The sequence below is a fragment of the Cnephaeus nilssonii genome (genome assembly GCF_951640355.1).
Source record: "Cnephaeus nilssonii genome assembly, chromosome: 7".
Classification (NCBI taxonomy): Eukaryota; Metazoa; Chordata; class Mammalia; order Chiroptera; family Vespertilionidae; genus Cnephaeus; species Cnephaeus nilssonii.
The window spans coordinates 76,735,690-76,750,831 of NC_137078.1; the positions used below are offsets into that span (position 1 = coordinate 76,735,690).

The 15,142-nt window shown below is 38.7% G+C and overlaps 1 protein-coding gene across 5 annotated transcripts in view; it reads right to left on the reverse strand.

Annotated features, from left to right (window-relative positions):
• IPP (intracisternal A particle-promoted polypeptide) overlaps window positions 1-12,588 on the reverse strand; it is a 31,798-nt gene extending 19,210 nt beyond the window's left edge. For all 5 annotated transcript variants that reach the window (XR_013813820.1, XM_079777958.1, XM_079777957.1 and 2 more), the window contains exons 1-5: window positions 12,547-12,588; window positions 11,193-11,363; window positions 9,705-10,046; window positions 4,332-4,763; window positions 872-1,027 (exon numbers count right to left, since the gene is read on the reverse strand). Coding sequence is in view for 4 of the 5 variants with exons in the window: in XM_079777958.1 (XP_079634084.1) it covers window positions 872-1,027; window positions 4,332-4,763; window positions 9,705-9,996 (880 nt within the window). In the remaining variant the exon portion in view is untranslated. The remainder of the gene's footprint in view (window positions 1-871; window positions 1,028-4,331; window positions 4,764-9,704; window positions 10,047-11,192; window positions 11,364-12,546) is intronic.
• Between the last annotated feature and the right edge of the window lie 2,554 nt (window positions 12,589-15,142).

A 15,142-nucleotide genomic window follows, 5' to 3' on the forward strand; every position in this document is an offset into this window, starting at 1 on the left:
AAAATAGGTAGTTGAAATTCACATTTGACTGCACATCTTATTAAAAAAGTTTAGTATGAACTAAAAATTATATATTTATACATTATAGCATATATAAAATTATAATATAATTACATACATATAAATTATATAGAAAACATTTATATATAAATTATATTATCCATATAAATCTAGGTGATCTGTCAATACTAGTATGTGTGTGTGTGTGTGTGTGTGTGTGTATATATATATATATATATATATATATATATATATCAAATACTGATATGGTTTAATGCTTTTAAAATAAAAATAAAGAGAGGTTTTAATATGTTCATCTGATGTGCCTATGGATTATCCTGCACACGCACACTTTGGAGACCGCTGGTTCTTATCATCCCTAATTACCATCTATGACACTGTGAATAGTTAATATTTTTGAGGTTCATTTTCCTTCCTGCAATGCAACACGAAGATTAAAATCAGATACTCCTGAAGCAAATTTTCAACTTTTAATGTAATATTTCTGTAGTCAGTTATTGACAATTGAGTAATCTAAGAACCAAAAATTCAGATCATAGAATAATGATGTCAAATGAGTAGCTATTTAATTTTTAGATGTGTTCACTGTATTATATAACTACAATTTATAAATCTGTAGCCTGCATGTAAAATTAAATGTCTATTTGACACACCTGAATATTCTGACATGTATAATAACAATAAAATATTAAAAGATTTTGATCCTGAAAATAAAGAACCTCTATCACCTATGGTGTATTATAAAATTGTACATCTAAAACCTATATAATTTTATTAACCAATGTCACTCCAATAAATACAATGTAAAAAGAGAAAGAAAAAAAATGAATAAATAAATAAAGGTTCTCACCTACTGCATACAGATACTTTCTTGCTTTCTTCCGAGGTCGAACCTTAGATGTCTGCAGAAAACTACAAAACTTGTTCTCTTTGGGAGATTTGCACACCTCACAGTACTCTTTCAAAAGTGTTTGCAATGCAACACGAAGATTAAAATCAGATACTCCTAAAGCAATGTTTAAAAAGATAATGTTTAATCAACTTTTAAATAATATTGAAAAGATATGCTTACATAAAAATATTTGACAATCAAAAAATAAAAACTCATCATCAAACAATGGTGTGATTTAACCACACCATTTCCTATAATACCAAATATTATTTTTCTCATTGTTACTAAAAAATATACTTTCCTTAAATATATTTTTTAAATATATTTTTATTGATTTTAAAGAGGAAGTTTGAGGGAGAGAGAGAAACATCAATGATGAGAGAGAAACATTGATCAGCTGCCTCCTGCATGCCCCCCACTGGGGATCAAGCCTATAATTGGGAATCAAACTGTGATCTCATAGGTTGACACTCAACCAAAGTCACGCTGGCTGGGCCAAAGATTTAAAAAAAAAAAAAAATACTTCATGGCCCTGACCGGGTAGCTCAGTTGGTTAGAGTATTACCCAGTATGCTAAGGTTGTGGGTTCTATCCCAGGTCAGGGCACATATAAGAATCAACCAATGATTGCATAAATAAGTAGAACAAGCCCTGACTGGTTTGGCTCAGTAGATAGAGTATCTGCCTGCGGCCTGAAGGGTCCCAGGTTCGATTCCGATCAAGGGCATGTACCTTGGTTGCCGGCACATCCCCAGTAGGGGGTGTGCAAGAGGCAGCTGATCGATGTTTCTTTCTCATCGATGTTTCTATCTCTATCCCTCTCCCTTCCTCTCTGTAAAAAATCAATAAAATATATTTTAAAAAAATAAGTAGAACAACAAATCAATGTTTCTTTTTCTTTTTATTATGTTTTTTGTTGATTGTTTTAGAGAGAGAGGAAGGGAGAGGGAGAGAAACATCAATGTGAGAGAGAAACATTCGTTGGTTGCCTTCCAAAAACATCCTTAAAGGGTATCGAACCTGCAACCTGGACATGTGCCCTGAACAGAAATTGAACTGGCAACCTTTTAGTGCACAGGATGATGCTCAACCAACTGAGCCACAATGGCCAGCGCACAAATTGATGTTTCTCTCTCTCTCTCTTTCTAAAATCAATAAATACATATTTATTTAAAAAATGCTTCAGCCCAACTGGTGTTGCTCAATGGTTATGTGTCGACTTATGAACCAGGAGGTCACAGTTGGATTCCTGGTCAGGGCACATGTTGTTGTTGTGGGCTCACCCCCCAGTAGGGGGTGTGCAGGAGGCAGCCAATCATTGACTCTCTCTCATCATCGATGTTTCTATCTTTTTCTCCCTCTCCTTTCCTCTCTGAAATCAATAAAAAAATATTTTTAAAATATATTTTATTGATTTTTTACAGAGAGGAAAGGAGAGGGATAGAGAGCCAGAAACATGGATGAGAGAGAAACATCAATCAGCTGCCTCCTGCACACCCCACACTGGGGATGTGCCTGCAACCCAGGTACATGCCCTCGACCGGAATCGAACCTGGGACCCTTCAGCTGGCAGGTTGACGCTCTATCCACTGAGCCAAACCGGTCAGGGCAAAAAATATTTTTAATAATGCTTCATACTAGACAATTTTAAAATACATGTATGAGGATTTCTAAATAAAGATGGCAAGGTGAAATTGAATCACAATTATTTAACAAAATGAAAAAAAAAGTAGCCCAAAATTCAATACATACAACCTAATAACAAAAGGGTACAAAATTATGTCATAAACTTTATAAAATGATAGTCAAAGCAAGAAACAAAAGAACTGTTGGGATGAGATCCATTTCCTAGAGACTTTGAGCATGATTGGGTAGGTTTTTCCTGCTCAAGGGTACTTAGCTGAGGTGAATTGGGGATGAAAGTCAACCTGTATCCCACCTGGCAAGTTCTAATACCCCCTAAAAGGGCACTATTTTCAAATTTGCACCAAGGCCCATTTATGCTAGCAAGGGACTGTCTCCTAGGCTTGTCCCTACATCTCAGATGCAATATTGAGGAAAGAAGGTCAATTAAAAAAATCTTGAGAATTCTTACTAATAACTAATAATTTGGAGAGAGGTAGATTGAGTAGTTAAGAAGCTAAGCTGAGAAGTCAAAGGACAAAACCACTAAAAGAAAAATCCCTTATAGGACCAGTAGTAAAGGTAGAGAGGATCGCCAGGGTTTGCCATCTAAGAGAGCACCTTGCTAGCCAAAGTCTATATGAGATACATCCTTGGTTGGGTTAAGTAGGTCCTGACACAAGATCAATATTAGGATCTCATTAGAGAGCTCAGAACCAGGTCCCTAAGGAAGGACCAGAGCCTTAGCAAATCTCTATTCTTCCACTTCTTTCATGTTTCAAGCTAGAAAGAAGTGGTGAGAACATAACAGCTAGCTCTCAAATTTTAGATGGGAGAAACAAAGTAGTTAAACTAAAATAGAAAAGATGTCCAGAGAATTAGCTCTTACATTATTTATAATTCAGTCACATCCTCAAGTTTCATTCAGTGTAGGACAAGAGTAAAAACTTCAAATCTTGCCAGTTTGGCTCAGTGGATAGAGTGTCAGTCTGTGGACCAAAGGGTCCTGGGTTCGATTCTGGTCAAGAGCACGTAGCTTGGTTGCAGGTTACTCTCTGGCCCTGGTCTGGGCGCGTGCAGGAGGAGGCAACCAATCGATGCGTTTCTCTCGCATTGATATTTCTGTCTGTCTTTCCCTCCCTCCTCCACTCTCCCTAAAAATCAATGGAAAAATATCCTCGGGTGAGGATTAACAAAAAACAAACAAACAAAAAAACAACCTTCAAATCTTGAAATCAAGTCTAAAGTAGTTAAAAAAAATAAATTTAAATATTATCATTGTTCTAATATAAAGATAAAAACTATTTTATACTATGGTGAAAAGTATTTTCAAAGTTTAGAACCTAAAGATGATTCAAAGGCACTTAGGAGCTATGATATATCAATATAAAATGTATTTTATAATGAGAAGACTCACAGGATTTATTGTTTTAGTTTTGTTTTTAGCATATGCATTTTCCTCAAATGTTAGGTTTAGCTGACTTTTTAAAAGTGACAAGAGGAAACCTTATACTGAAATAATTAGTACTGCCAAAAACAGCAGTATTTTAGCTCAGTCAGTAATTTTATCTATAGCTCTAATCTCCATTAGTATTTAATTTCAAGAAAGGTACATAGGATTTTATTAAAATAAAAGTAGAAATATGGAAATACAACTGTCTACCCATAAAAACACAAATCTATTAATCATTCAATAAATGTCTGCTATTGAACTGAAAAATAAAAACACTATCACATTTCAGAAAGCAAAATAGCCATTGGATAAGTAGTTGACTGATATACAACAAAAAATTACCTTCTATATACTTTAAAAGCCTCTGAGGAGGTAATAGAGGAAATCGAATTGGGTCTAGCACTTCCACCACGTATTTTTTTCTTTTTCCCAGATCTTTGAGAATCCACTGCATTGCAGCTAAGAAGACCTGGTATTCATCCTCAATGCTAAGCTCTTCACTTCGCAAAATTTTGATCAACTGATCTTTTGTAAGTGCCAGGAACTCTTCCCCACTCTGAACCTCCAAGAAATGGACATGAATATAGTTTTCTGTGAATTCCAAAAGATCATGGCAGGCAATTTGCTCAGAGAACTGAAAGATCCCAATGCAGTTCAGTGGATCAATTTGTCCTTTCAGAAATGCACAGCAAAGATGAACAACTTCAGTCAATTGTAGCATGTCTGCTGCAACAAGCAACTCCTGGACATTATTCACACCTATGTCCACTATGCCTAGGGAAACAGGGAGACAAATAACCAGTAGAGGAAAATAAAAACAAACATTTGACTTATATTAAACAGGCATTATATTAGATTCCACCAATAGCTAAGTAAAAAGGCAACAAAGGATTTATAGAAAGAGCACAAAACTTAAATGATAAAGATACATAACATTTATGGAACACTTACAATGAACTAGACATAGCATTAATTGCTTTATACATTCATTTAACCCTGACTGCAACCCCATACAGTAGGGTTTTTGTTTTGTTTTTGTGAAAGTTTAAGTAACTTCTCCTCAAATCACATGGTTAAGTGAGTTAAGGGTAGGGATTGACACCAAACCCCATGCTCTTAACGTAAAGCTATATGCATCTAATAAACATGGAGTTAGGCACTGGGGAAGGCAAGACAGGGTCTCTATCTTCAATTATGATAAAATGATGATGTACAAATGTTAATTTGATATTAGGTATAACCAAGAGTCTATAACATATAAGTTACTAATAGTTAACATTTAAGTAAATACATATATACATGTACCACTCTTTTTTTCAGAGGGCTTCACTTTCATATATTTACATAGTGTCTTTGAGAGGACATCAAATAGTCAATCATATTTAGAAGGAAAATAAACCACTGTAATTCTCCTTCCTAATAAGGATAAACTCTCCATTCAATTTTATACTTTCCCTTTACTCCTTTTCTCCCCATTCGCTCCTCTAAACTATTTGTTTAAAGTTTGTTTTCCCAATTAGATTTATAGTTTGTTGGGTCAAGACTTGCCCCTTCTGTATTTCCAATGCCTAGTCCACTCTAAGTGCTCAAAAATTTTGTTTTGAATGAATGAATGAATGAATGACCAAAGATATTATGGTGAGAGGCAGAAGATGGCTTGTTGAATGCAAACAGGGTTTTTTCCAAAAGTATAAGAAATGGAATCCACCATGGGAGTAAATGGTAGTGGCTTCAGAGAAAAACTGATATAAAACTTACTTGAATAAAATGAGAACTCACCACAAACTTAGTTGGAGAAGTTAAGATCATGGGTTGTGATATAAGGGGGCTGAATGACTGCTACTGGATTATGCCAAGAGTTACTTAAGAGTAATAAAAAGAATGCCCACCAAGTTAATAAGGTTTTATAGATTACAAAAAGTACTTTTTTATTTATTAAATTTTATCTTATTTAACCTTCACAAGAATTATAAAGTGCTACTATCCCCATTTTACCATAAGAAAAATGAGGCTCCCACAAGCTCCTTTCTATTTTGTAAATACCTAATCTGCATTACATAGAAAACTTTGTGAAGGTAGAGGCCATCCATTCCTGTCTTCTTTACTTCATATACATAGTGCCTAGCTCAAAAAGTATTCATAAATATAAAAAAGAATGAATATCCTATATAATAAAAGGCTAATATGCAAATCAACCAAATGGCAGAATGATCAGTCTCTATGACACACACTAACCACTAGGGGGCAGACATTCAATGCAGGAGCTTCCCCCTGATGGTCAGTGCGCCAGAAGCCAGGCTTACGGCTGGTGAGCGCAGCAGCAGTGGCAGAAGCCTCCCCCACCTCTGCGGCAGTGCTAACAATGTCCAACTGACGGCTTAGGCCCACTCCCCATGAGTGGGCCTAAGCCATCAGTTGGACATCTCCCAAGGGCTTCCAGATTATGAGAGGGCACAGGCTGGGCTGAAGGACCCCCTGAGTGCATGAATTTCATGCACCAGGCCTCTAGTTTGACTATAAAGTTAAAGAAAATGCCTTATATCACATAGCTTATTGGTGGCAGAGCTAGATAACAAACCCAGATCATTTGATCCTAAGTGAAGTGCATAAAAAAATCTAAGGTGAGAAATCTGTTAAGACTTAGCAGAATTGTCAATAGTTAATAAAGAATCCTATATAATAAAAGGCTAATATGCAAATTGACCGAACTGCGGAATGATTGGTTGCTATGACACACACTGACCACCAGGGGGCAGAAACTCAATGCAGGAGCTGCCTCCTGGTGGTCAGTGCGCTCCCACAGAGAGAGCGCTGCTCAGCCAGAAGCCGGGCTCACGGTTGGTGAGTGCAGTGGCGGTGCCGGGAGACTCTCCTGCCTCCGCGACAGTGCTAAGGATGGCCGACTGCTGGCTTAGGCCCGCTCCCCGGGGTGAGCGGGCCTAAGCCATCAGTCAGATATCCCCCAAGGGCTCCAGGACTGCAAGAGGGCACAGGCCAGGCTGAGGGACCCCCCCCACCCGAGTGCATGAATTCCGTGCACTGGGCCTCTAGTGTATAGATAAGCCCAAAGAAGAGATGAACAGGATAACAGGCTTTGCTGCCCCCACATTCCCCAAAAAGGAAATGCCATTACAATGAAAATCAAAGAACATTTTTTTAAAACTAATTGTATCAGATTACAAAGTTCCCTGACTAATATATATACCCAAAATTTATTTTCATCTTTACTAATAGAACCTTGATTTTGCTATGGGTAGCAATTGTGCCCAGCTGAAAATTATATTTTTTAGCTTCCTTTGGCAGATAGAAATGAATTTTTGACTGAGGTTAGCCAAAAGGATATAAGTAGCAGTTATTAGTTAGGGTTACTAGAAAAGCTTAAAAAGAGGATAGACTCAGGAGGCAGGCTCTTTTGCCTTTCCCTCTTCCTCCTTCCACTGGCTGGAGTTCAGTGACAACATTAGAGGCTACAAACTACAGATGGTGGAGCAAAATGATGGATGAATAATGGGACAATAATGACATCATGAAGCCACTATACCAGTCTTTGAATTACTATGGATTCATTTTTGTGGAAAAATAAATGAACTCCTATCTGGTTAAGCCACTTTGTATCTTTTACTAGCAGACAAACATTATTCTTAACTGTTACACCAGTTTTAGCCTTAAATGTTAACATTGGCCCTAACCGGTTTGGCTCAGTGGATAGAGCGTCAGTCTGCGGACTGAAGGGTCCCAGGTTCGATTCCGGTCAAGGGCATGTACCTTGGTTGCAGGCACATCCCCATTGGGGGGTGTGCAGGAGGCAGCTGGTCGATGTTTCTCTCTCATCGATGTTTCTAACTCTCTATCCCTCTCCCTTCCTCTCTGTAAAAAAAAAAAATCAATAAAATATATTTTTAAAAAATGTTAACATTGTACAATGTTATTTTCCCCTAGATCCGTGGTCGGCAAACTGTGGCTCGCGAGCCACATGCGGCTCTCTGGCCCCTTGAGTGTGGCTCTTCCACAAAATACCACGGCCTGGGCAAGTCTATTTTGAAGAAGTGGCGTTAGAAGAAGTTTAAGTTTAAAAAATTTGGCTCTCAAAAGAAATTTCAATCGTTGAACTGTTGATATTTGGCTCTGTTGACTAATTAGTTTGCTGACCACTGCCCTAGATATGCTCAGTAGCTTTTATTTCTCTGGGTTTTACCACTTCTTATTTCTTTGATGGAAGTGCTAATCACCAGCAATATGGTAATGATGCCATGAACATTCTCTTTCACTAAATATCTCTTCTTACTACTATCAGACAACAGAGGCGGAGTAGACAGTTTGTGGCATTTCTTCTGTTTTTATGTAGTTCAATTAATTCCATTGGATTAATCTGTTCATTTCTATTTTGCAAGTATGAGAAGCAGGGGTATTTATGAACCAGTTTTCAACTCACACAAGTCATTTACAAAAGAGAAATCAAGAACCTCTCAATGTTAATTTGTACATTAGCCAATAGGCAGAGCTGCATTATTTTCAGTAGATAAAAAAGTCATTTTTACAATTCTTCAATTAAGTTATTTTCTGAAATTTTCCAAAAAAAAATATGAAACTACACAAAGAAAAAGTACCTTTTGTTATTTTCCAGTTGTAAATATTATGCATTAAATAAGCAACACTTCATCAGGCCACATAATGATCTCCTTTACGGAGAGCATGGCGTACTCTCAAAACCAGACCAAACAACAGTCATTGTTTTAAACTTTTTCTCCTGATTATAAGAGTAATATGTATTCACTACAGAAAAAACGTTAGGTAGAAAAGTATAAAAATGAATATGAAAATCACACATTTTCCATATACATACACTATTAACATTTTATTATATTTCTTTCAAAATTTTCCCATGTATATTGGTTACATAAGATTAAAACTTTATATATAGTTTTTATGTGGATTTTCTAATATCATTAAAACTCTTAAAAAAATTTTAGAAGTAAAAGTTTTGATTAAAATAATTGATTATGAGATTTTGAAGGAAAAACAGAAAAAAAATGGAAAAATAAGAATCTTCCATATTCCATCATCTAGAGGTAAACACCAACATTGTGGTCTTTTTCCTGTGCACAAATACAAGTGATTTTTTAAAACAAAATTGAAGTGGTATTTACATACAGATCATCTTCATTTAATATACTGCAAACATCCCTTCATGATAATATATATTTAAATCATTTGCAAGATCTAAAAAATACTCTATTATCTATATGTACCATAATTTATTTAACCTACTGAGGGAGAATTAGATTGCAATTAAACTATTATAAATAGTAGCCCTGCGCACGAAAACGTGTGCGAGTTGCCACGTGCTTCAGCTAGCCCCCCTGCCCACTGCTGCTCGTAGCTCTCAGCTGCTCTCAGCTGCTCATAGCTCGCTGCCCCGCCCTCCTGTAGCTCTCTGCTGGTCTTGATGCGTAACGACCATTTGCATATTACCTCTTTATTATATAGGATGTTATAAATATCCTGGTACATAAATGTTAGCCTGAATCCCTAATTAGTTCCTTAGTATTCCTAGAAAGAGAATACAAGGTTTTGAAAGATAGGAATCTTTCAAAGACTCATAATAATAAATTGCGAAATTACTTTCCATATAAGTAATATCAACTTATATTTCCATAGCAGTACATGAGTGACTGCATCATTCTTCACTTAAAACTATAGGCTCACTTAACATACCTGTATAAATGAAATCTAGAAGTATTCGAAATATTGCAGCTTCAATTCCTAGAATCTGTACAACATCTTTTGAGGACTCTTTCATTCCTCCAGTGAACAAAGCTGCAAAGTAAGGACTACTGGCAGCCAGAACCAGCCGATGAACTTTAAAAGTTTCCTTCCCAACTTGTAGCTGCACATCACAGAAATGCTGTCCGTTCCTCATTTTATTGATCTGGGCCAAGATGAGTTGGGCATGTTTATCTGATGAAAAAAGACTATCACCAGCCTTGGGACAGCCCTCATTAGCCATGATGATGATAAATTAATTTAAAGGACTTCTGCCCATAATCTGGTCCTACCCTGAAAAACAAAATAGAAAGAGACCAAACATCGTATTTTTGTGTTTAACATGTCTTTTATTCATATACATATGGAACATTCCCCATCAAGGAACTTACAATCTACTTAGATAATAAAACACACATGAAACAAATCAGGACTAAACTGTGTGGTACCATTCCTAGGGTTTCAGAGAAAGGAATAATAGGATCTAAAATAATTGGAGGACACGGAAAAATGGCACCTGAACTGGATATTGAAAGATAGTAAGTAGGAGGAGAGGGCATTAGCCTTTCTGGGTGGAGTAAAGAAAATAAGGAAAGGCACAAAGGCAGAAAGAAGCTTTTGTACACTGCAGTAAGGAAGCACACATTGTAGCCAGAATGAACTATCAAAAATCTGGCAGCTGGTTCTGGCTGCCAGGGTAACTGTTTGCTTAGAATCCTTCATTTTGTACACTTCCCATATCACACAAAAGTCCTTCAAATCTCACCTCTGTCTCCTGTACTCCTCTTTCAACTTAATACTCCAACAAAACCTAACAATTTGCAGTTCTTTAAAAGTGACTCTCATGGTACCCTTCCACACCTCTTCCTTCTGGATCTTTGTTATAATTCAAGACTGTTCAAATATAATGTCCTTTAGGAACTCTTCCCTGTTCCTCTCTCCTCTGGGTTTGGTGCTCGCCCTAAGCTTACCTATTTTACAATCTATATCACACTCTTACCTTGTCAGACATTCTATCACCCTACTCCCTTCTCTCTCTCTCTCTCTCTCTCTCTCTTTCTCTCTCTCTCTCTCTCTCTCTCTCTCTCTCTCTCTCTCTCTCTCTCTCTCTCTCTCTCTCTGAGAGTTCCTTGAAAGGAAGCTACTCAAAAGCAGGGACTATCTTTCATAGCTATAGCACAAGAATCTAACATATATTAGGTTTTCAAATGTTGGTAAAATGAGTCAGTACAATGAGAAATAGCAATAGCTTAGGTTGTTTTTGTACAACTCTGATAGCTTTTCAACACATTATGTCAACTATAATTCTCACAATAATTAAGAGGCTGGAAGGAAAAGATACTGTTATTCAAAATGACATTAAAGGAAACAAGCTTAAAGTTTCCTAAGAACACTGTTAATGTAATGACTGTTTCAGTATTTGAATATAGGTCTTCTTACCTAAATCCTGGGCTCTTCCCGCATGCCAGGTTATAGAGAAATCCAAGCACAGAAATTTGGATCTGAGCTTTTTGTAGGTTCATCGAGAGTAAACATGTTTCAGAACTGTTATTTGAGCCTTCAGGGGGATAAGCTAAGAGGTAGCAAAGTCCTAAAACACAGCCGGTTCATCTTCAACAATGAGAATCAAAGATATATAAATCCAAGTTATTTTTTAATCAAGAAACCATGTAATATAAGGAGGTGAAGCACAGGGGAAATCTAACATGGCTAGGGTTTTGTAATTTAGGCTGACAGGAATGGTGTGGGCTGATGTTAGAAAAAAGTGGTTAAGTTTATAGCATTAAAACTCATCAAAGTAAAAATAACTAAGCTGATTATCATAATTATCTAGAAATTAACCTGACAAATTTGAGAAGTTGCTAGATGGCTGCTATTCACAACAGTATCTACAGAACGCCAATATTTAACTGGCATATAAAAGTAAACAGTGTATTTGTCTCTACATAGAAATTTGACCTGCAGATATTATTAAACATGACCTGGCTATCAAGCTTTATTCTGTTTTAGATTTCTTCCTGTCAGCAGATTTTCCCTGGTGGTTTAAATACAAGGTACCTTTCAAGGCATCAAGCACAACCACTGGGCTAAAATGCTGCCTCCTGCTACTAAGAGGTCACAGGATTATCCATCCACTCTGGTAGCTGACAGAAGATATCCTAATCTATTAACCACGCTTTTAGAAACTGCTGATACTATTCCACTACCACGAGTGTATTTCATTCCAAAAGGAACTCAGGGTGTGACTGTGTTTCCGCAGGGAAAGATCCTAATGCCGGGACATTGCACAGGGATGTAAGAGACGAGCATCCAGAGCAGCCCAGAGGAAGTCAAGCACGAAAGCTGCTTCAGTAAAAGGTGTCAGAAAGAAACCCAGGACAAGCGAGAGTCAAAACAAACAAAACCACGAGGCTCTCAGGGCTCGATGTGGGGGCTGCCTGGAGAGTTACCCTTGAGCTGCTGCGCCACTGCAGGCGGATCAACATTCCGGCGCTACCTAAATGGCGGGGAAGGCATCCTAGACCCGTCGGGGGGGGGGGGGGGGGGGCAGCCTGGCCGGGGGCTGGGCCTTCGGGTTCCCCAGTGGAGGCGGGGAGCGGACCGGACCGGAGAAGCTCCGGTGAGGGCGAAAACACTTGGCCTAGCAGAGGCGCGCCTAAGCGGCAGGAGGAAGCCGATTTCAGGGGCTCCTCTCTCTCCTCCTCCTCCTCAGGGGTCCCGAGAGCCGGAGAGAGCCCCAGAGGAAAGTCCCAACCCCGTCATAGAAGCAACCGGGACGCTAAGCCTTTCTTACCCGCCGCTTCCCCTTCCCGCCGGAGCCGGCTCCAGCGCTGCGCGCGCAGCCGGGGCAGGGGGCGGGGAAACGGGCGCGGGTGACGAGGCGGGCGGGGGCTGGTGACTCGGCACTGCGGTCGGCGGTGGCTGGAGGCGCGGCTCGACCGGGTCTGCGCCTGCGCAGTGCTCTTGCGCTCGCGGGCAGCGTTGCCTCCCGGCGTCGCGCTGCCGCGGCTCAGAGCTGGTGCCTGATTGCTCGCGTCAGCGAACCTTCCAGCTGTGAGCGGGAATTCCTGCCTGTGGGGCTGGTCGGCTCGTCCTTTTTGCACTCCACGGACGCTCTCTCCATTCTTGTGGCATCCGAGGCAGCCAGCGAACCTCAGTGCCAAGGAAAAACAGACAGAGAGGAACAGACGGCAAGTCGCTTCTAATATTTTTTAACTTTATTTTTTATTGAAATATAATGGACATATAACACACTCTTTTCAGGTGCACAACAAATGATGTGATATTTGTAGCTTCTCTATTATTTACCATTCACTCACATCATTTTCTGAGTTGGCCGGACTGATCCCGGCAATGTGAATGGATGTCAACTGTGAGGGACGGGTAGAACTCAAAACGTCCAGTTATTTTCCCTGTTGAACCTCATATGTCACTTTAGTGGCTTTCAAACTTTTTGACCCTGGCCCACAGTGAACAAAAACACGGTACATCAAACCAAATAATACCTCATATGTGTGTATATAAGATATGTGTGTATATAAGTGAATATACCTGAAACAAAACCTTCACAAAACGTTTTTTATTTTACTTTATTTTTCAATTACATTTTACATTCAGTATTATTTTGTACTAGGAGCCCAGCGCGTGATTCAAAAACCCAAGGCGCCGCAGCCACAGCCGCTGACAGTCAGGCCCTGCCTCCCTCTCCGGCCCTTGAAGCCGCCTGGGCGCTGCTGATCAGGCCCTTCCCCAGCGCAGGCGCTCTGAGGCCCCTGCTGCCCCGCCTGCAATGCTGCGCAGGCGCGACCTCCTCCTGTCTGGTCTACCCCTTACAGAGTCCTGGTTAATTAGCATATTTCTCTATTTTATATATATATATATATATATATATAGAGAGAGAGAGAGAGAGAGAGAGAGAGAGAGAGAGAGAGAGAGAGATTATATATGTAGAGATTATATATATAGTTTCAGGTGTACAGCATAGTAGTTAGACGATCATGTACTTTAAACACAGTGGTCCCTGGGTGGTATTTCAAGTACCCACCTGGCATCATACATAGTAATTAACTGTATTGTTGACTGTATTCATAAGACTTTATACTTACTACCAGCAATACACTAAATTTTTATTTCTTCTTTTTGGTTGCATTATGAAAAATGCTAAAAGGGGACCCAGTGTCAGGAAAAATTGTTAAAGACTTGGAAATGAATGAAAGAGATTGTTGGGTAAGGGTTAGGGTTGGTGTTAGGGTTAGCCCTTTCACTGTAAGGCCACGCATTGTCCAGCAGAAGCTGGAAGGATTTGAATCCATTAGGACAGTGGTCGGCAAACTCATTAGTCAACAGAGCCAAATATCAACAGTACAACGATTGAAATTTCTTTTGAGAGCCAAATTTTTTAAACTTAAACTTCTTCTAACGCCACTTCTTCAAAATAGACTCGCCCAGGCCGTGGTATTTTGTGGAAGAGCCACACTCAAGGGGCCAAAGAGCCGCATGTGGCTTGTGAGCCGCAGTTTGCCGACCACTGCTTAGGACTTCTGACTTTCTATTGATTAAACTATTTTATAAGCAAATTGATATTTAAAGTAATTCTTGTCTACTCTGTCAAAGAGATATCCCCAAACACTACAATTATATTGACCTATGTGGGATATTAAACCACATTTGTCTCTCAGCATATTCATTTCAACATGCCTGATTCTTAGCAAATTTATACAACATACCTATAACATTTTCTGGCTCCCTCATTAATTAATATAAATAATGTTTTGACATGTGTTTATTTTATATTTCTTTGAGAGTCATGATTTTACCTTTCAGAAAATTATACTTGCACCATTAAAATTAAATTCACAATCTACTATTGGATTGCATCCAGCATTTTGAAAACCTCTGCTTCACAGTATGTACCTAGCAGCAGAATTGCTGAAACATACTATATGTGCATCTTCAATTTCACTAAAAAATACCTTTTCCAAACTCTTTGTTTCCATTTACATTCTGGCAGTGAATGAGAATTACCTTATTATACATCTTTGCCAACATTTCAATTTTACATAACCTGGTAAGTGTAAAATGGTATTTCATTTTTTTAAACATAGGCTAAGCCATTTTTTATTTATATAAGAGGGAAAATTAAGATTAAAATTCCACGGTTGATTTTTAAAAAAAATTAAATTCTTTATTGTTCAAAGTATTACATGTCTCCTTTTTCCCCCATTGACCTCTCCCCAGCCATTCACACTTCCCAGCACATGCCCTCACCTTCCTATTGTCTGTGTCCATGGGTTATGCTCATATGCATGCATACAAATTCTTTGGTTGATCTCTTCCCGCCCTCCCCTTCCAGCCTTCCCTCTGAGGTTGGACGGTCTTTTCGTAAGCCA